General features: G+C 40.3%; 1 protein-coding gene across 1 annotated transcript in view; it reads right to left on the reverse strand.

Moving 5' to 3' along the window:
- Nucleotides 1–1,201: 1,201 nt before the first annotated feature.
- Nucleotides 1,202–21,786, reverse strand: part of DCP1A (decapping mRNA 1A) — a 59,469-nt gene continuing 38,884 nt past the window's right edge. Inside the window, 7 exon segments of the mRNA XM_028517946.2 lie at nucleotides 1,202–4,588; nucleotides 4,898–5,116; nucleotides 6,582–6,647; nucleotides 9,153–9,356; nucleotides 9,358–9,906; nucleotides 18,375–18,396; nucleotides 18,398–18,486. Coding sequence (XP_028373747.1) covers nucleotides 4,508–4,588; nucleotides 4,898–5,116; nucleotides 6,582–6,647; nucleotides 9,153–9,356; nucleotides 9,358–9,906; nucleotides 18,375–18,396; nucleotides 18,398–18,486 — 1,230 coding nt within the window. The 3' untranslated portion in view covers nucleotides 1,202–4,507.

The following is a 21,786-nucleotide window of genomic DNA, read 5'->3' on the forward strand; positions in this document are numbered from 1 at the left end:
CCTTCTACCTAAAACGGGTTATTGTGCAGATCAAGAAGATAATGAGACAGCAATCCGTAAGTGTTGAATGAGCACGCAACATTAACGATGGCTGCTGCATGTGTGAATAAAAACAGTCACAAAGCAAGAGTTAGCATATGCTCTGCTCTAAGAAAGCAGGCAGGTATGGCAAACATTTTGGGGAGAATCCTGTTTAGAGACATTAAAAAGTTAACATTATTAGGGAGATATATGATTAACCCATTTGTCTTTAAACTTTTCTCTATTTCCCATAATAATCACATTTTACTCCCCTCACTCTTTCCTTCCTGTCCTAGATGCCTGGCACACAACGGGAAATCAGTACACATGGAGTGGATTTGGGGAATGACCCAAACTGTCAAATCTCCTGTAAAACTGTGTTTTTGGCTGTGACTAGAACTGTATGTATCCTCCATGGGAAAGGGGAAACCTTTGAGGAAGAGATTCTTTAGATGTCCACTCATCTAAGGCTTCCATGTGGCCTGTGATCCGGCTGGCTGGGACAGCTTGGACACAGGTAGGCAAGGGTTTCGCCAGCCTTGTTCTCTCACACCACCCCATCTGTCCAGTATTAGGCTCTGACAAAGTAGAACAACTCATTCAAAAGATTCCACTTCTATAAATTAAATAAAAACACGGCTAAAATTTATTAGGTGCTAAAACTTGGTTTTGAACTTTTATTAAAAAAATATATTTGCAAACATATAAAATTTAGGATGAAAAATGCTCATTTGAAAACACGTAATAACTTAATATTTGCAAACATACACAGATGGTACAAAATTCATACCATTAAAAATGTTGATGATGCAGTACTGAGCTCATGGAACAAAAACCTTGCTGCAAGTCCAGAGCTTCTCGCCCCCGCCTCCCAGGGAGCCGAGACTGGTACACTGAAAGTCATGAGAGCCACATGGCCAAAGCAGTAATACAGAATAAAAAACCATTTAGAACACGTACTTTAAAAACACATTTAAGGAATCGCAGATAAAAGGAACACACCTTTGCATTTTCCCCACTCTAAGTGAAGGGCATTGCATCTTAGCATTTAATGACGGTATCGGATCAAATACAAAACCAAGTGAAACATTGCACACATCTTTCTTGCTGAAAAACAGGCTCCTCGAGGCCCCAGTGCACTCAGGGAAATGTTCTCAAGCACAGCTTTTCAAAAGCCCAGTGTTAGTTGCTTTACTTGGTGCAGATCTTAACATTTTAGACACCTGAAAACACAGGGCACAAGCTACTCTGAATACAAGCAAAGAAAACCAAAGATGGTTAAGAAAGAAACACATGCTCAGCAGCAAATGTGCAGCAAGAATGCAGGACACACATCCCTGGGACTCCTTGTCTTTACTCACAGGGACTGGGCCCACTCACACCTGTGCCACCTCTCATTCCTCTGTGTTTCTACATTTTGCCCAGAGTTACAGTATGATGGCTGATTTAATTTTTTTAAGCAGTTAGGCACCTTCAATTTCATGTTGCATTATTAGTAATACAGTGGCAGTTATGGCCTCTACTATCAAAATGAGAAAATTTCAAACTACATTCTTTGGGGAGGAGAATAATAAAGCTGCATTGTTTAAAAATACCTAGTACAGGATTTCATGGGGGTTGTAATTTTTACAAGAAAACATAGGCAGAAAAAGAACAAATGTTTGACATGCAAAATTGGGTCCAACATATCCTAAACTAAGCCTGTGCATCCTCTGGCAGAGAAGGACCCAGGGCAACTCAGGCTCTTAACAAAACACCTCTCTGTGATGATGACCCAAAAGCCTTAGAAGAAAAGCTGTGGACATTCACATGCAGACAATGAAATGCTTCTCCTGATGCTGACAGTCATCTGAAAACTCAGGATTCAAACTCACACCTTACAAATCCCAGGAGCTCCTGCCTTCAAGGAACAAGGTCATTTGGGAGGGGCAGGAGTCCATTCACAGACATCACATGAACTACAACAGAAGAGCAGTGACACCCCCACCTCCGGTGTTGGGGGTGGGCACACAGATACACAGGATGGCCTAAATGCACATCACCTGGAGTTCTGCAAAGCCTAGCAATAAGCATCTCTTTTGGTGTCCATTACAATTCAATGAAGGTCCCAGTAAAGACACTGTAGCAATGTAAACATGCAACCCAAGCTAGCACGAGGTTCTGGAGAGTGCGCCTGAAAGAGGAATAAGGCAACTGAACTGGGACTTTTGAGCCAGAGGTATCCAAGTGCAATTATCCAGGCTTGGCCTGACTTTTCTAGGAACTCATTCTGGCCTTAACTTCCTGGTAATCATGATGGTGAACTTCTGGCTTCTGAACTTTATATAAATGCTTTCAATATATAAATTTTGAAGTTGAAACAGGCATACCCTTTTCAAGTCTCCATGACTTGGGCACTTAAAAAGTTTACTTTCACATTAAGGAAACCTTATCACAGATTCTCTTTACCATCTACCATATTTATTCCCTTAGATTAAAGGATGAAAATTAAGATTTGATTACAAACCCTCCTTAGGATATTCTCTCTTAACTCCTCTAATGTTATACATACTTGAGTCATCATTTCATAATTGAGTCATTCCATTCAAATGTCTAACAAGAATCCCTTGATGCTTCTGTCTACCAGAGCCCACCGAGACTATACTTGGGGTGTGATCAAACCTACTGGTACAGCTGTTTTTAGAGAACAGTCACGTGGCTCCCTGTTACCACGTGGCTCACGTGGCTCCATCTCCTGGTGTTAGTAACTCTGCGTACCTTACCCTTCACTTTCCCTGTGATACATGAGCAATTCATTTTTGGTTGCTGAATTTACACACTACCTTTGTAAACAAACTATTCCTAATTGAGTATGAGAACTTACAAGGTTTCCTGACTTCTGCACAATTCACACACAACTAGGCAGATGCAATAGAGGACACTAAACTGAGAAGAAGAAAAGCTGCCCAGGAAGCATGTTTAGATTAACAAAAGCCAATCCAACAAAGCATTCTTGCTAAAAAACTAAGACCGAACTAAAACAAGTATGTAATTCACAAGTAATTTTCTAAAATCTCAGCTAGGAAAAAAAAAATCTATGGACTTAATGATTGAGTTACCATTAAAGCTTAAATGATTGTTCCCGAGGAACCGTCACACCTGTCAGCGTTATTCACAGCTAATCCTTACGCTAGCTGGTTGAGCCACTGGGGTTTTTACCCAATCATTAAATAGTGCTCAGAAAAGTAAGCAGTGCATCTTAATTGGTTAAATACTACAAAATGACCTGTATCATAGAAACAAAGACACTTTCATTCAAAGAATATCTTAAAATTACTATTGCTGAAATAAATCAAAGTCTACATTAAAATATTACTAATCACCATCACATGCCATAAAAGAATAAATATAAATCATGGCAGATTAATAGCAGCATAACAAAGCATCTTTACATATTTTCACACTTTGGGCTGCAAAAGTAGTCACAGCCTAGGAATACATTGGTAAAGTTCTGAATTTCACTTTGTTTTAACTCCATATACTACAGTAAAGTAAGGGCAGTGTGAGTAACAGCTCCCTTTTCTGCATAGCTTCAAAATTATTCTCAGTAGACTCGAGGAATGGAACCAGAAATGGCTTTGTCAGATTGGTCCACTGGTCCTTTGTCAAAGTGTTAAGGAAAACAATCAACAATGACTTCTGTGTTTACACAGAAAAGGAAAATAAGGCTATGCTTCACACACAAATGTAACATTTTTGAAACCACTGGAGAGTTTAACTTAAAGTGAAGATTTTTGATAGAAATTTGAGCTTTACTAGCCCCAGCCTTTGCTTCAAAGGTGTGATATGCTTGCTCCCATACCACCACAGGGACTGACAGGACCCTGGGAGCTTGCTGCACGTCAGCACTGAGGACACCTAAAAACAAAACACAACTTTCAGAACTTCAAAGGCCCAAATGAGGCAATCATAGGAAATATACTTCATTTGAACAAATCAGTCTTGTCAATTTCAACGCTGATCTTTTACAACTAGAAGCTAGACTACACAGAGCTGACTTCTGCTCTGTTCAGAACTTGATTATCAGCCTAATGCTCAGGTTTCCAGGGGACACAGGAGGAAAGGGGTACGGGCTGGGCTGAACTCTGCTGCAAGGCTGGTGATACTTCCTTCCTAAGACCTTGAAAGTGAAAGCAGCTGAAAATCAGACTCCTTATTTCACATACTTGCTTACAGCTGATGAAAATACCCACACAACTTAACACAATGGTCCTTTTTTTTCCCTTTTTTCTTTTGTCAAAACAAAGGTCTGCTGGTGATGCTTCACAGTGAAACCTCCATTATCACTGAGAATGTCACTTGGAAAACATTCTTAAGAAACGAGTCTCTTTCTCATAGGCTCAATTTCAGGATTCTCAAAACTCAATGTTTTGTTTAGAAGTTTCCATGATGAGGCCCATTAGTTTCTGAGGTTGAGATTCTGTCTTCAGACTGATCTCTGCTCCAGTCATAGGTTGTGGTTGTCTTTGTTCTTGGTCAGAACCTGCAGGTAGACCTCATGAAGCGTACTGAGGAAGCTGGAGTCATTCTGGAAGAGAGAAGGTAATGCCACAGTGACCTCATCAGGACTACGTCTTTGATAGCAGCTTAGGAAAACAGGTTGTATAAAGGATTTGTATAACTAGTCACCCAAAGAATCACCCACCGCCCAGGAAAAACCATGATTAATATTTTGGAATTTGCTCAGATAGTCTTCCACTGGAGGTATACGCTCAGAAAGAGAGAAACATTACTCCTAGCTAGTCCTTAATTTACTTTATGACCCAATTTCTAAGAACTTATAATGTTTTTTAAATTAAAAATGAAAATTCAAAGACTAAACTGATATCCTACATACCTTGATTAGATGTATTAATGTATCCTGAAGCTGAGACTTGCTGAGAATAATGGAAGGCTTTCTCTGATTTTCTGATGTAGTAACAGTTAGAGGAGAAGGGGAGCTTGCTTTCCCCTCTAGGTCTGTGGCCCTTGCAGCTGTCTGCTGGAAAACACTTGGGGACAGCAGGACTGAAGACACTGCAGTGGTCGTTGCAGTAACCAGTGGAGGGCCTGCGACCTGCAGGGGAACAATGGTCACTTCGTACCAAAGTGCAGAAGCCAGCAGCCAGTCCCAGAGTAGGAAACCCCCGGTAACCTGATGAACAGTAGGAGACTGGAGCAGAGTCCAACGTGACTATGTGGAGTTCAGATTGGCATTCAGCAGAAGCATCTGAGCACTTTCTATCTGGTTAGGAAGCCCATTTATGTGATAAGAATGCTGTAGAGCTATTATGGGAAACCAAGTCTGATCACCACAGAAGGGAAATATGATAAACAGCATGGTATACACAATATGAACAATGCTATGATAAATTAAAATGTAAAGTTTTTATATGGGGGGCAGGGAAACGACTGGAAGAGGGCACAAGGGAAATTTCTGGGGTGACAGAAATGTTGCATATGGTGATTGGGTGGGGTTACTCAAGGGGTACACATATGTCAAAACTCATAAAAATCTGCATTTTATTACATGTAAATTCTACTTCAATAAGAAGACAATTAAAAAATCCAGTTACATAAATATTAGTTTCTTTTGAAGTGTTGGATTAATTTACTATACCATTGCAGGTGTCAAAGATACAATTTCTTTAAAATTAACATCCACCTCCCTCCCCTCATCTGGATGTGTTTTTTACATAGTTATGCTAACCATCAGAACACGCCAATAGTTTTTAATAATTCTCACATTTGATAAAACAAACAAGAGATCTACATTTCTTTTTCCCCTGTCACCCTCCTCACGTATAAATGGCACAGAGCCTGCCACAGTTTTAAGGGTTATGGTTTGGTGTGTGAGCCATTTAGCTTTTTTTGGTGCAGCATTGGGCTGAGAGCTCCTGCTGATCATCATGCAGCAGGATGAGCCACAGAAATGACCAGTTGGCAAGACCAGCCAGAAGCTGGCTTTGGTTTAAAATCCGAGACTTGAGAAGAGGTATAAGGATTCAAAGGCAAATGGAAATGCAAAATTCTAGGAACTGAAAGAAATAACTGTGCATTTTAAGGCTAGTGGGTGGGAACAAATTTCAAAACATGGGGCAGGGAGGACAAGAAAGGGACAGATCACACAGGCCTGGGAGGTTCTGTCGTAACAGCAGTGGGAGGCCAATGACAGCAGTGCAGCTGGTAGTGATGCTGCCCTGTTACCTGGGACATCACAGCTCTTCCAGGGCAAGGATTATGTTCCACTCAGAGAACCTGGCTGATGTGCTTTTAGCAGTCACCCATTCACAAACACTGAGTGACTGTCCACCCTGTGGCTGACACCGCCCTCGTACACACAGGGAAGACAACCATTCAGAGAGATGGCACGAGGTCTATACAGAGGTCACAGCAGTAAACTCTGGGGAGCTGGGGGAGTCTGGCCTAGGAGGGTTATCTACAATAGGCCTAGGCTTGAAAGCTAAAACATTTCACTCAAATACTTCATACCCTGCAGAACTTAAACATAATGTGTTCTTTGAAAAATCAAGAGTCCTTACCGGGATGGCACTGGATAACACCTTTGGCTGGGAAAAGACTTCAGGATCCTGGTTTTGCTGCATAGACTGCAATGTTTAAAAAAGAAAGATGAACAGATGCAGTACATTTCAATGAAGATCTCCTAGTTCATGGGGAAAAAGGCAGGTGAGCAACAGGGAACGCTAGCAGGAGTTCACACTAACTAGTTCCTAGATTCCCGAGGGAAGAGGCTGACAGGAACTTGTGACAACGCAACTGATGATTTGACCGCAGGACGAGAGTGGCAGGACAGGTCCCCACCCCTTTAGTTCTCCAGGGGGGTGTGTACAAAGCCTGTAAGGTATCGCTAAGGAAAAAGCTGGAACCTGTATCTCTTCGTAAGAGCTGGAGACAGACCAAGCATAGTTTTGCTGTTGAGTCTGCAGAGATGCAAGATCCTGGCAGCATACCTCTTGATTTGGTAATTTAAACTCTGGGCAGGTAGCACTAAACGGTTTTCATCTGAGTCACACTTACACATGCTAAATTTTGTCCTCATTCATGGGGAAAGAAAGAACTTGTAGAGCAAATATGTTAGACCTCAATGAAGCCCTAGGTCTTAAAATTCAATACTGCCAAGTAAATGAAAAGGCACACACATATAAGCTTCCCTTGAAAGAAGGCACGCTAGAGAGCAGGGTGCTCTCCCAGAGGTCAAAATCTGGAGGGGGGTAGCGTTCAAGAGTGATGACCACACTTCTAGAGCTTTGTTGTCAGGGCAATGGCAGCAGGCACATTTCAGGGCATAATGCTTAACTATTAAATAGGATACTCTCCTCTCATTGAATGCAGAGAACCTCAACAGAAATGGCTCAAAACGACAACTGAATAATGTAACCAAGATACTAAATTTCTTCTTTAAAAAGTATGAAACAAAATATCCCATTAACTAAGAAATAATATACAATTAGTATGATGGGCTCTTCTAAACATTATTCAGTAAAATGTTAAGATTGGGGGTTGTTATTATTATTAAAGGGCATGAGGCTAAGATCTTGAAAAGTAAGCAGTACAATTAGAGGGCACTACCTCCTTTCAGCTGTGATCTCACAACTCACCAACCTTATAATCACTCAGTTCCCAACCCCTCAGGACTCTCTGAGTGGCTGCCTCACACCTGGCACAGCAGGGTGCCGTAAGGGCGTCCCAGGTTTGGAGACATGTGGTCAAGTAAAGCTTCCTGGTGAAACTGATGTTTAGCTGAGATCTGAACATCACCCCCTTGCTCCTAATCTGCTACGAAGCCTCACCAATCACTTTTAACAAATCTGCTTGTCCACATTCCCATATTCAGTCCTCCATCAACTCAAGCCTGGGTGACTGCTACAGTCTCCTCCCTGATGGGTCAGCTTACTTGTCTTCTCCTTTCCCATCATGCCATCCTTTCCTCAAAGCCCTGGAAAGATTCCCCAGGGCTCTGAGGACAAACCTCTAACTCTGTAACACAATTTACAATGTCTTGCTCATCAACAAATACCATCTCCCCCAAGTTTTTTTCTACAGTGGATCCAGTCACAAAACTGAGTTTAGCAATGCCTTCTCATTCCTAGGCCTTTGCACATGCTACTCTCCTTGCTTCGAACACTTTTCACACCTCTAGGAAAAGTCTGGCTAATTTTTACTGAGCTTCAGATCTCAGGTGAACATCAGTTCACCAAGAAGCTTTATCATACCTCTAAACCTGGGATGCTCTTACGGCACCTGAGTGTGCCTGGCACAAGGCAGGCACTGAACACGCACTGAGGGAGTTGGGAACTGATCAGCAACTGGGATAATTTGGATCTGGGTGGTCCTGAGTCAAATGAGGACTTCTGGAACTATCAGGCAAAAACAAACAAAAAACCCCTAAAATACATATCCTGATAGGAAAATACAGTTTCTCAGCTTTTATCAAGGAATAATTTGGGGAAGTAGAATTGCATTATAACAACATTTGTCAATTTGGTTGTTCACTACAGAACTTCTGACCTCTCCTTTCTTCTAGCCCCTGACATGCTCAACAGTTGTCTCTAGTTTTAAAAAAGACTTTATTTATTTATTTTTAGAGGGAAAAAGAGGGAGAAAGAGAGGAAGTGAAACATCAATGTGCCGTTGCCTCTCACACACCCTGCACTAGGGACCTGGCCAGCAACCCAGACATGTGCCCTGACTGGGAATTGAACTGGTGACCCTTTGATTCGCAGGCTGATGCTCAATCTACTGAGTCACACCAGCCAGGACTCAATAGTTGTCTCTTTAAAATGACTGTCTCAGCCCTAACTGGTGTGGCTCAGTGAAATGGGTGTCATCCTGCAAGCATAAAGGCTGCAGACAAACCAGGTCCCCAGCTGGGGGCATGTGAGAGGCAGTTGATTGATGTTTCTCCCACACATCAATGTTTCTCTCCCTCCTTTCCCCTCTCCTCTTAATAAATAAATAAATAAATAAATAAATAAATAAATAAAATAAAGTAAAATGAAATAAAATAAAATGACTCTGTCTCATGTTAATCAAAACCATGGTCTTTCCAGTTTCATCCCACTCAGTTACAGCACCCACCCTGCTGCCAGTACCTGAAGGGGAGCAAGCACCATGTTGTTCAGGGTGGTGGAAGCTCTCGCTGCTGCCGTCTTAGGGGGAGGCTCTATGAAGCTCTCAGGCGTGGCCAGCTGGCTGGCTGCTGGAGAAAAGCTGGGTGCCACTGCACCCTTCCCAAGCGACTGTGTCTGTATTTGGTCATGCTGTGGGGTCAACCTGAGTTTCTGGAGAAGATCAACCACTTGGGATGGATGTTCCAGCGGTATTTGTCACGCTCAGTGGGGCCCTGAAGGGGCTCTGGCTGGCAGTCAGGCTGGCATGGCTCAGCTCAGGGACTGGCTGACTCAGGAGTGGAGACCTCTGTCTAGGTGTGGTCTTCACCGCCTGCATCATGGTGGTGTTTCGGGGTAAGCTGGCGGGAACCTGTGCAGTAGGCGCTTCTGCTGGTAGAGTGGGACTGAGCCCAGGGCGCAACGGGATCGCATAGCTTGGGGCCTGCTTTTCACTGGACTGTGAGATGGAGGCAGGAGTGATTAGCACCGGGGAGCTGACTTCAGGCTGGACTGAGTGGTGGGCAACAGGACGGACACCCAGGTTTTCTGACTGAAGGGCCCCTCCTGATTGCTCAAAGGAAAATGGTAGGAATGAGCTGGGCTCTTTCTGAGAGGAGTCTCCTGGCAGCCTCTCCACTTCTTCCGAATCCAGACCCACAACTGGTGGCTGTTCCTTTGGCAAAGAAGTTCCAAATAATTCTTCTACTGTCAGATGTTTGTGTCCAGATGGAGCAGACTGAAAAACAAATCAAACCACCCAATGAAAGAAATCTCCTGCAAACCAGTGTAACTAACCTTTTTTTCATCAAACCACAAACAGTTTGCAGAAGCAATGATGATGGACTCTGAAAATAAGACAATGGAACAAACTAAAGATGTACTAGCAATAAAGGCCAAGGTACAGCAGGTCTAAGTTGGTGGGTAGAAATCTTCATCAGTAATAAAAGTAAAGTTTTAGGGTCTCCAGATGATAATATAAGAAGTCTTTTTTTTTTCTTCCCTGGGCAAGTAATTGAGATCAGGTGAAGGGACAATGACTTTACTACAAAGTTAATCATGCCTACTGCCCCATGTTAACAACACACATCAGGAAATTACACTCAGGAGGGGAGAAGGACCAAGTGCTGATCAAGTAATCCTACCGTTATTTTCAATGTTTTTGATAAAAAACTAGGCATTGCCACCTTGAGGACTGGGTCTCAGATACCAGAAAATAAATGTAACTGTTTAAAAACAAATAGGCCATTCCTCATCCTATCTCACATCACAGAATTCTTAGGAAAAGCCTAAGCAGTTAGGCTGAAAATGTTAAATTTACATATATTCTTCTGATCTGGCTTACTGACACCAACAGCAATGATTTAAAGGAGAAGTATTCAAATTTTCCACTAATGACCTTTCCTGCACCTCCACATAGTGCTGCCTATTCATTTAGCCTTAATTTACCAAGTACTCACAGGGTGCCAGGTCCTGCTCTGACCTGGGCCCAAGGGACACTGAAGGGAGTGACAAAAAAGTCCTATTAGAGCTTATGTTCTAGGGGGGGACAAACCTAAGTACTTTGACAACACAAGTGACCTCAACTTATAGTTTTATTTCTAAAGTGTGTGGACTAAGTTGTTCAGATGTTTATATAGAAAGAATAATTTGTTGAAATGCATGATTTCCAGGGCCTCAAAACATCTATAAAAGCTAAAGCAACTGTAAATTAAGTATAATCATGATAGTTCTATGGTATGACCACATTTCTACAGAAAAATGAGCCCAGTTTTTCCTAGGCAAATATTTGTTTCATCCATTTGACAAACAATTCCTGATTTTGCCTTGACTGGTGTGACTCAGTGGCTGAGTGCTGGCCTGTGAACCAAAGGGTCACTGGTTCGATCCCAGTCAGGGCACATGCCTGTGTTGTAGGCCAGGTCCCCCGGAGGGCGTGCAAGGGGCAGCTACACATCGATGTTTCTCTCCCACTTTCTCTTTCCTTCCCCTCTCTCTAAAAATAAATAAAGCCTTAAAAAAAAACAAAAAACAAAAAACGAAACCCTGCTGATTCTGCCCGGTGCCAGGAGCATTGTGCTATGATGGTGGTTGTCAGGAAGAGAAGGGGGAGGGAGCTTACTGGCTACAGGCTTTTAAGAGGAGAGGGCTGGGATGCCCTCTGTCAAGGAGAAACAGCAGAGGAAGGCCAATGCTGAGGAGAGGATGCAGGGCAGTTCACTTGAGGGGACAGAAGTGAAGGGGAGTGCTGCTGGGTGAGAGGGTGGCAGAGCAGGTCTGAGGAGAGTGAAGGCGGTGTGGTGTCACTGTGGCTGAAGAAGAGGCAGAAGCCTCCTCTAGCCGTGAAGAACTGTAATTTCATACCAACAATTTTATCCTAGAAAATATTCAATAAAGGGAATTCTATTAATATTTAAATCTAACTGATCTTGGAAATTACTGTGACAAGAGTTTTTTTAAGTGAAGAAATCCCCAAGTTGCAAGTTCAGCCCCCACCAGTAGTGCTGTAGGGAGATCAGAAAGACTGTCTTGTCACAGCGTTTTCTAGTACTTTATGGGATCCTCCAGATTCAGAGTCCCACTTCAAGTGTGAGGAGGCACTGACGTCTCAAACAATGCACATTTTCCTCACATTGCTTTAATTTCCTCCACATCCTTACTTCTGAAAAAACTGTAGAGCTTATGGTCTGAAATCAAAGGTACTTAGGTTTAATCCCTAGATTTTAAGTAGAAAAAGTACATAATCTTTGTATTTAGTTCCCTTACCTGAAAAACGTGGGCAACTGTGGTAATCACCTCACACCTGTTATGAAAATTAAGTTCCCAATATAACGTCTGGGGGCCCAACAAGTAGTCAGTAAACGGAAGTGAACATCAGGTAGTCTTCACTACCCATCAGGACAACCTGTGTTGGGATATGTTTTAAGGAACATCAAAAAATATGTTGGGATATTAAAAATTCATCAAACCCTCTGGAATATCATACCCCCATAATGCAAAGAGGAGCAAAGCCACCCGACGGGATACCAAGGCTGTGCTGTTATAATACACCCTGTTGTTCCCTGATGCAAGGAGGCATTAAGGACATAGCTGCTTGTCTAAAGCTCACTGGTAACAACTCAAGTTCATTCAATGTAATTCAAAATATGGGACAGACTTCCTTTTCTCTCCAGGCCACTTAACTGTACTAGAATGTATAGGTTCCATTGCCCACGCTGATCACTGTGATTTATTCACTGCGGATCCCTGGCATCACAAATGTCTATCTATGAGTGTAGAAACACCCCATTTCTAAAAATTGTGATAAAATATATATGACAAAAATTACCACTACAACCATATTTAAGATTCAGTGACATTCAGTACATCATAATTGTTGTGTAACTACTACCATCTACTTCCAGAACTTTGTCATTAATCCAAACAGAAACTCTGTACCCATTAAATAACTCCCTATTTTTCTCCTCCTCCCATTGCCCCACCCATAGTACCTGATAATATCAATTCTACTGTTCCCATGAATTTGCCTATTCTAGGTACCTCATATAAGCACAATCATACAGTGTTTGTCTTTTGATGACTGGTGCATTTCACTTAGCATGTTTTCAAGGTTCATCCATGTGGTAGCATGTGTCAGAATTTCATTTCTTTTTAAGGCTGAATGACATTCCACTGAATGCATACACCACATCTTGTTTACTCATTTTTCTGATGATTGACAGATGCATTGTTTCTATCCTTTGGCTACAGTGAATAATGCTGTTATGAATATCAGTGTAGAAACATCAGTTTTAATCCTTTTTTTCAATTCTTTTGGGTGTATGTCCAGGAACAGAATTGCCAGATTATACAGTGATTCTAACATTTAACTTTTTGAGGAATTGCTACTGTACCACTTTACATTACTACCAGCAAAGCAAGGCAGTTCCACTTTTTCCATATCTTTGCCAATACTTGTTGGCAATTTCTATGTCTTATTGGGAGAAATGTCTAGTTAAGTCCTTTGCCTATTTTCAATTTGGGTTAATTCTTTTTTTTTTTTTTTTAAGAGAGGGAAGGGAGATAGAGAGAGAACATCAATGAGCGGTTACTGGGGGTTATGGTCTGCAATCCAGGCATGTACCCTGGCTGGGAATCGAACCTGCGACACTTTCGTTTGCAGCCCAAGCTCAATCCACTGAGCTACACCAGCCAGGTGGTTAATTCCTTTTTATACACATTATGTTTAGAACAAAATGATCAAGATGACTGGCAAAAAAAGTGCTCAAAAACTACACTGATTTTCATTCATTAATGTAAATTATGTAGATCTTAACCACCACATTCTGTTACAGACGTACAAATATAATCTCATATGTATGGACAAAAATCAACATTTAGATATAACTGTTTTGTAAAACACAGACCATATTGAGACTATCTGGCAGAAACTTAAGTCTTTTCAAGGTAAGAATAGTATTTTTATGTTATAAGAAAAGGAGCAATCCAACAATAAGACATGTGAAAACCTCACCATGAAATATACCTTAAGCTTCAAGAATGGCAAGATCCAAGCCCTGGCTGGGTAGCTCAGTTGGTTAGAGCATTGTCCTGATACACCAAGGTTGAGGGTTTGATTCCCGTTCAGAGCACATACAAGAATCAACCAATGAATGCATAAATAAGTGGAACAACAAATCAATGTTTCTGTTTCTCTCTCTCTTCCCCCTTCCTCTCTAATATCAGTTAAAAAAAAAAAAGAATGGCATCATCTGGGGTAGCAATTTTTACCTGTCTAGTGGAAGATCAATCAACTTCTGAACAATTAAAATGTCCTGCATTTACATTTGGAATGTTTCTATACTTACACTTAAAAAACATGTATTTCTAATGATTTTAAATCTACTTCATATCAAAAAAGGAAACTATATGGTGGAACCCTGAACCTGGACTGCAAAAGCAGACAGTTTCTGGATTTCTCAGTGCTGCCTTTCTACAACTTCTTCCAGGCCAGAAACTGATTCTACCACTTTCTCTGGAGTAGGGGTGTGGTAAAAGCATTAGGGTTTCAGTGGTATCTCCCATAAGAAGGAATAAATGAGGGTGTGATGGTAATAAGTTATCACAGACAATGCTCACTATATGAGACCCTGTGCTATGCACATTAAGTGTATTACTCTATTAATCGATGAGGGCAGTACTACTATTATTGCCATTTTAGATGATGCCCAAGTACAATAACACAACCAGATTCTAATCTAATTCTAACAACACAGTCCACATTCTCACCATTATGCCACCACACTAAGATATCAATTAAGCAGACTATAGGTTACCAAATCAACCGAATGGTGATATTAACCTCTGGAAAACAGAGGTGCAGCTTAAGCTTGATAAGAAGTAGCTATAGGTCAAAATGTAACAGCTTTTGAAAATATGTAACTGGCTGAATCAGTCACAGAGCCTGAGGAAGCAGAGCCGGCTTTGCCACACAAGCTCTCAACAGTTTTACAGTCTCTGCACTGGGGGGGACGTGATGACAAGAGAAACAGGCTCTATTCCTCTAGCAGTAGGGTTTTTTTATTCATGGACTCATTTTCCCTCATCCATAGAAGCGGTGAAATTTTATTTTTCCTTCATGTCTGAATATGCTTAAAAGTTTGGGTTCTAGCGCTGGCTGGAATAGTTCAGTGGATTGAGCGCAGGCTGAGAACCAAAGCCTTTGCAGGTTCGATTTCCAGTCAGGGCACATGCCTGGGTTGCAGGCCACGGGCCCCAGCCACTGCACATTGATGTTTCTCTCCTTTCTCTCCCTCCCTTCTCTAAAAATAAATAAATAAAATTAAAAAAAAAAGTTTGGGTTCTGAGTTTTATATTGCCTCACTTAAACTGATGTTAGTCTGACTGTTCACTCCCCTCGGGAGATGGAATTCAGTGAGCAACAGTGGGCGGGACACAATTCTAATCTACTTAGGTCAGGTTTTACACTGTTCCTTCCTCACCCCACAGACCTCAGTTTAGAATTTCATATTTGTTTGGCTCTACTGTGAGCACAACAGATCTACCTGGTAAGTAAAGTGAATATACAAAAATACAAAACCAACTAGGAAAATAGTCCCGAGAGAATTTTAATAAATGAATTAGGAAACTGAAATGGAATTTAATACTATTAAGGCTTGAGGGCCTTTTTCTCAGCACTAGATGGCAGTGTTACAAACCGAATGTGCTGTCTGAGCAGGGACTGATTGTGGATTTAAGCTAATTTTAGTTAATCAGATGGCTTCTGACAATATGCATAACTCAGTATTTTAGAAAATGTTGCCACTTTGTTCTAGAAAATGGAATTTTAAATATAAATGTAAGAAATGAAAAAATAACTATATCAGCATTATTTGCATTAGAGGGTACAATTCTTTGAGTATCCACTACTTGAATTCTGTATGTCTACAGATCCATCACTGATGCTTTTGTTACAAGGTTGAGCACCCGTGGCTTGTCACACTCATCTCTCATCTTTCGATGAACGGTGCTTTATGGTTCTTTAGACATTTTATGAGGGGTTCAATTCTTCATTTGGGTCTCACAATAACTGTGAGACAATGCAAAACTCATGGCCCCATGATTAAAGAAAAGGGAAGTGACTGGCTCACTGAATACTCACAGCTGATAAACCATACCAGGAGGAATATAGGAACCCTGCTCCTTCTTTTCCTTCCTCTCTCAAAATATATAGTTCAAAAAATTAAATTTTACAGATGACCTCTTTTAATACATATTTTTGAGCTTCAGGACCCTAAATATATGTTCAGTAAAAATGGAGAATAGGAATGTAGTATACAAAATCTTGTTTAAAGTAATTATCATGTAATACCTAAAAACAATATGGACAAATTGCTGATGGGAATGTAATATGGTAGAGCCTCTCTGGAAGACAATTAAGGCTGTTTCTTATTAAACTGAAACATGCAATTACCAAATAACCTAAAAGTTTGCACTCCTGGGCATTTCCTCCAAAGAAATGAAAATTTATGTGTCAAATTTGCACATAAATACTCCTAGAAGCTTTATTTGTGTTAGCCCAAAACTACTGAGTTGGCCAAAAAGTCCATTTAGTTTTTTTCCATAAAATAAAAGACATATTTTTAATTTTCACCAATAACTTTATTGATTTAGATACTTTGAGTATGTCAGCTATCTCCAGCTATTGGCTTCTGGTGGGTAGAGGCCAGGGGTGCTGCTAAACATCTTCCAGTGCATAACACAGCCCCACAGCAAAGAATTATTTGGCCAAAATGTCACCAGTACCAAGAAACTTCACAAACCACTTTTGACATGTTCGATCAGTCACAGCATCTTTTCCATACACCACATAAATCTTTTTTTTTTTGCATTTCAGCCATGTTTTTACCTTTCTTAAAATAATAAAGTGTAATATGCTGAAAATGTTGCATATTTTCTTCCATCTTCAATATTAAAATGGCTGCATAAAAATTCACCAATTTTGGTAAGTTTTTAAAGATTGCATTATGATGTGACAGCTGTCACAATACAATCTAACAACACTGTTTCAAAATGTTAAAAACAAGTAAGCACACTATTAGACACATTTCAGAAAAAATGTAACAAACTTTTTGGCCAACCCAACACAAACCCACATGTCCTTCAATGGATGAACTGTATACCATTTATACAACATTCTTGAAATGACAATTTATAGAACTGGAGACAGATTAGTAGCTGTTAGAGGTTAAGGATAAGAGGAGAGGGGAAGATAGGAGGGGGTGTAATAGGAAAGGCAATGTCATAATAAAAGGGCAGTCCTGACTGGTGTGGCTCAGTGGGTTGGGCATCACCCTGTGAACCAGAAGTTGTCAGTTCAATTCCTGGTTAGGGCACATGCTTGGGTTGCAGGCCAGGTCCCAGTTGGGGGCATGTGGGAGGCAACAAATCAACATTTCTCTTCCACATCAATGTTTTTCTTTCTCTTTCTCCCTCCCTTTTCCTCCCTCTATAAATGAAAACAAACAAATAGAATCTTAAACAAACAAACAAACAAACAAACAAACAATAAAAGGGCAACACAAAGGATCCTTATGGTGGGAAGTCTTCAGTATCTTGACTTTGGTGGTAGATATACAAAGCTACAATACATGTTATATAAATTTATATATAAAATTGTACAGAACTAAATATATACATGCCACACACACAAATACAGATAAAATTGAGGAAATGTTAACTCAGTGGGTAGAGTGTGTCAATATCCTGGTTGTGATATTGTGCTGTCTTTTGCAAGCTGTTATCAATTGGGGGAAATGGGTAAAGGCTACATGGATATTGACACAATATACCTATTTCTGTATTATTTCTTAACTGCATATGAACCTATAATTACCTCAAAATGAAAAGCTGAATTAAAAAACTAGGTTTTCCTTAGTATCTGTTCATTTATTGAGCCATCAGTTACAAGGCAGACAAATTTGCTTGCCCCCAGGGAGCTTACATTTTGGTGGGGAGGAGACACAATGAATATATATGAAAACCACAACCATGTTAGTGGGGTAGAGGTCTTAGGAAGAATATAAAGCACAGCAGGGTAGGGAAGAACTACTATTCAAAACAGAGAGGTCAAGAAGGCCTCACCTATATAAAGGACAACTGTGACCTGAAGGAAGAAATGGAGCAAGCCATGAACAGGACAGAAGTATTCCAGGCCAAGGAAACAGCAAGTCCAAAGGCCTGCCCATGGCAGGAGCTAGTCTGGCACATTTGGGGAAAGGCAAAAGAGCCAGCGAGGCTGGGGCCAAGTGAGCAAGGCAGAGGACAGAAGATGAGACCAGGATAGGGGGCCGGATCAAGTAGGGCCTCATGGTCCACTGCCATGACCTTGGCTGTTGCATAAGATGGTATACCACTGGAGAGTTTTAAGCAAAGGAATGCCGTAATCTAACTGATTTTTGCCAGGATTACTCTGGCAGCTGGGTTAAGAATACGTAAGGGAGTGGCAAGGACAAAAAAGCTGGAAACCAGCAGAGGCTACTACTGCAAAATCCAGATGAGAGACACAGGGACCAGGGGAAATCACATGAGTAGATGTCATTATTTTGCCGCCCATACATACCTTGAAAGATAAATGACAAACCAAACCTGTACCGCATTAAAATCCTTAGAAAACGTTACTCTGTATTTTGTTATCTTGGACAAAGCTAGGACTTGAGCTGTACAAACCTTATCTTGTGACCCTGGTGGCGTCTTCTAGAGTCTCAGTGCTTCCCAGATTGGAGAGCTGAGTACTTGGCTGTAACCCAGGGCTGGAGATATTTGAGTCACCCATCTGATTCTTAAATTAAAAGGAAAAGTTTATCATGTGAAAAAGTTTGCTATTATTTGGGTCAAAACACAGCAACTGAGGTTATCAGAAGTGCTTTTTGAAAAACAAGCAAAAAATCCAAATGTTTTGCTTTGGACCCTCATGTAACTTATACAATAAAATTTCTAGCAAGTTGAGCACTTCATTTTAGACAATAGTAGCAACAACTGTTATTTTTATAACCCTTTTAAGGAAAAGCCAATGGTATTACTTTATTACATATACTTTTCCATTAAAAAAAACCCCAACAACTTCCTACCAATTTTGTTGAGAAATAACTGACACACATCACTGTACAGGTTTAAGACATACAACACGATGGACTGATTTACATGCACTGTGAAATGATTATCACACTAGGTTCAGCTAACACCCATCTTTTCATATAGGTACAATAAAAATAAAAGGGTCTTTTTGTTTTAACATATGGTAAAATTAACCTTTTGGGGGGTAAATAGTTTTGTGTACCTATCACTATAATCAGATGTAAAATAGTTCTATCACCCCCAAAACTCCCTTATGCTGTCTCATTGTAGTCATAGCTTCCTGCATTCTTAGAAACAAGTGATCGGTTCTCTGTCACTACTATTTCGTCCTTTTGAGAATGGCGTAAAAAATGGAACGCTGACTTCTTTTTCTTAGTATAAGAAATGCCTTAGTATGATGCCTTTCAGATTAATCTAAACTGTTGTGCGTTATTAACGTTCATTCCTTTTTGTTGCTGAGTAGTATTCTATGATATGACTACATTTCAGTTTATTTAACTATTCACCCATAGGAGGGCATGTGTGTTGTTTACAGTTTTTGGTGATACAATTGTAAGGTTTTTTTAGTATGGACAAAAGCTTCATTTCTCTAGAGTAAATACCGCATTCTGCCATGTATAATGCACACCCAAATTTCTGTGTACATTATACACGGGATTATTATAAGCATAGTACACAATTATTTTATATCCATGTGTAATGTGTACCATTATTTTTCCTTCAAAAATTTGGGCAAAAAAGTGTGCGTTATTCATAGCAAAATATGATACCTAGGAGTAGTACCTAGGTCATACAGTAAAAATACCTTTCTTCTAAATTTTTTATAGTTTTGTTTTACATTTAGATCTATGATCCATTTTGAGATGATTTATATTATAGGTATTACATTTAGGTTGGGGTTTTTTTTTTTTTTTGCATATGGATGGCCAATTGTTCCCAATTATTTGCTGATGAACATTGAATTGATGGATTGTTGCTGAAATTATCATATTAGTCTTATAAATTAAATTTTAGGTCTCTAAACATCATAATTGTAGGTGGTAAAACAGTCATAAAATGTTGTAAAACTCCTGTTAATTTGTATATAACACTGAAAGTAAAAATGTTTTTTGTTCTTAAAGAGAATCCTAAAAAAAGAGATGGAGGTAGAAATATGAATTTTTATTTTTTATTTTTTTTTTATCCTTACCCAAAGACATGCTTATTGACTTTAGAGAGAGGAAAAGGATGGGAAAGAGAAGGGGAGAGAAACACTGATGTGAGCCATCGATTGCCTCTTGCATGTGCCCTGACAGGGGCCAGTCCTGCAACATTAGCATGTGCCCTGACTAGGAATCAACCCATGACTGTTTGGGTTTGTGGTATGACTCTCCAACTAACTGAGCCACACTGGCCAGAACGAATTATGAATTTTTACTTAAGTTCTATTTGGGTTATCTGATCCTACATCTGGTGAGCATGATCTATGTCAAAATGAACACCAAAAACAGTTTAGAATATTCAAGATAAAGAAAGAAAGCCTTCAACTTCACAGTCCAAAAACATTAATTTGTTCTGATACCATACAATAAATAGACATGCTTAGTGCAGGAGTAGATACTTGAATGTCAAATTAATGAGTGATACATATTTTTTCTATTTAAATGCCTTAAACCTTATATTATTTCAAAAAGCCATTCATGCCATATTACCCATTTAAATAGAGGTGAAGTAGCCTGAAAACCTATGAATTATCTTCTAATGTATTTCTTTGCACATCATCATCAGCCAGTCTCAATGCACTACGGAAAAATGTATGGAACTGAACTGTATTGGGCTACTCCTGAATACTGGATGCTGGCCTCCTTTGTCGTCTCCTGCCACCTGAAGGCTCTGGGGCCCCCTAGTGCCTTTCAGGGGGGCTCGAACAAGAGCACTGCTAGGCTCAGTGATCAGAGCCCAGATGCCCAGAAATCATTACCTCACTGTTAAAACTAACACTCGTGCCTTTTTCTTTCTTTTTAAAAAAGGGAATAGTTTCACTTTACTATAATGCTATTATCTTAAAAAATAAATTGTATTAGAGAAAACATAAACTCAAAATATTGTTCCTAACAAGTTCTTAAAACAGTGGTAGTGGTATAAAATGTTATGGAGCATTTTAAAAATTGGGAGTTTTTCACATAAAAATCCCAGTCTGTTGTTTTCAGAGAGAAGCTAGATAATTGGCAACAGCCTGGAGCTGAGCTACAACTGACTCTTTCTGACATAGTGATAGGCTCTCTGTCTGTGCCAGATCCTCTCTGGATCCTCTCTGGCCTGTTGTATGCACTATCATGGCCCATGTGGTCTTGGGGAGATTTGAGTCTGTGATTCTCAACTCAACATGAGCTACAAGATGGGATGTATCTTTAAGATGCCATTTATTTATTTTTAGAGAGAGGGGAAAGGAGGGAGAAAGAGGAGAGAAACATTCAATGTGTGAGAGTTACCTCTTGCACACCTCCAAATGGGGACCTGGCCTGCAACCCAAGCATGTGCCCCAACTGGGAATTGAAGCAGTGACCTTTTGGTTCGCAGGCTGGCACTCAATCCATTGAGTCACACCAACAACAAGGGCAATATAGGATGTATTTTAAAAGGTCTCCAAGAACTTCACATACTTTTTCCTACATATGCAGTGCCATTCCTAGAAGATTTATTCTGAGTTTTCTGTTAATGACAGTTCCCAGTGTTTGTGAGGCTTGAGGAAAATGACTAAGAGACAAGCTCTCTGGAAGGAAATCTGACAGTATTGGGTAAAAATCTTTAAAATGTCAAAATCGGCCCTGGCCAGGTGGTTCAGTTGGTGGGAGTGTTGTTCTATACACCAAAAGGTTGCGGGTTTCATTCCTGGTTGGGGAGAACACGGGAGACAACCAATTGATGGTTCTCACATTGATGTTTTTTTTTCTCTCTCAAATCAGTGAATGTATCTTTGGGTGAGGATTAAAACATAAATAAAAGTCAAAATTGTTTGAACTAC

The sequence above is a fragment of the Phyllostomus discolor genome, chromosome 7 (genome assembly GCF_004126475.2).
Source record: "Phyllostomus discolor isolate MPI-MPIP mPhyDis1 chromosome 7, mPhyDis1.pri.v3, whole genome shotgun sequence".
NCBI lineage: Eukaryota > Metazoa > Chordata > Mammalia > Chiroptera > Phyllostomidae > Phyllostomus > Phyllostomus discolor.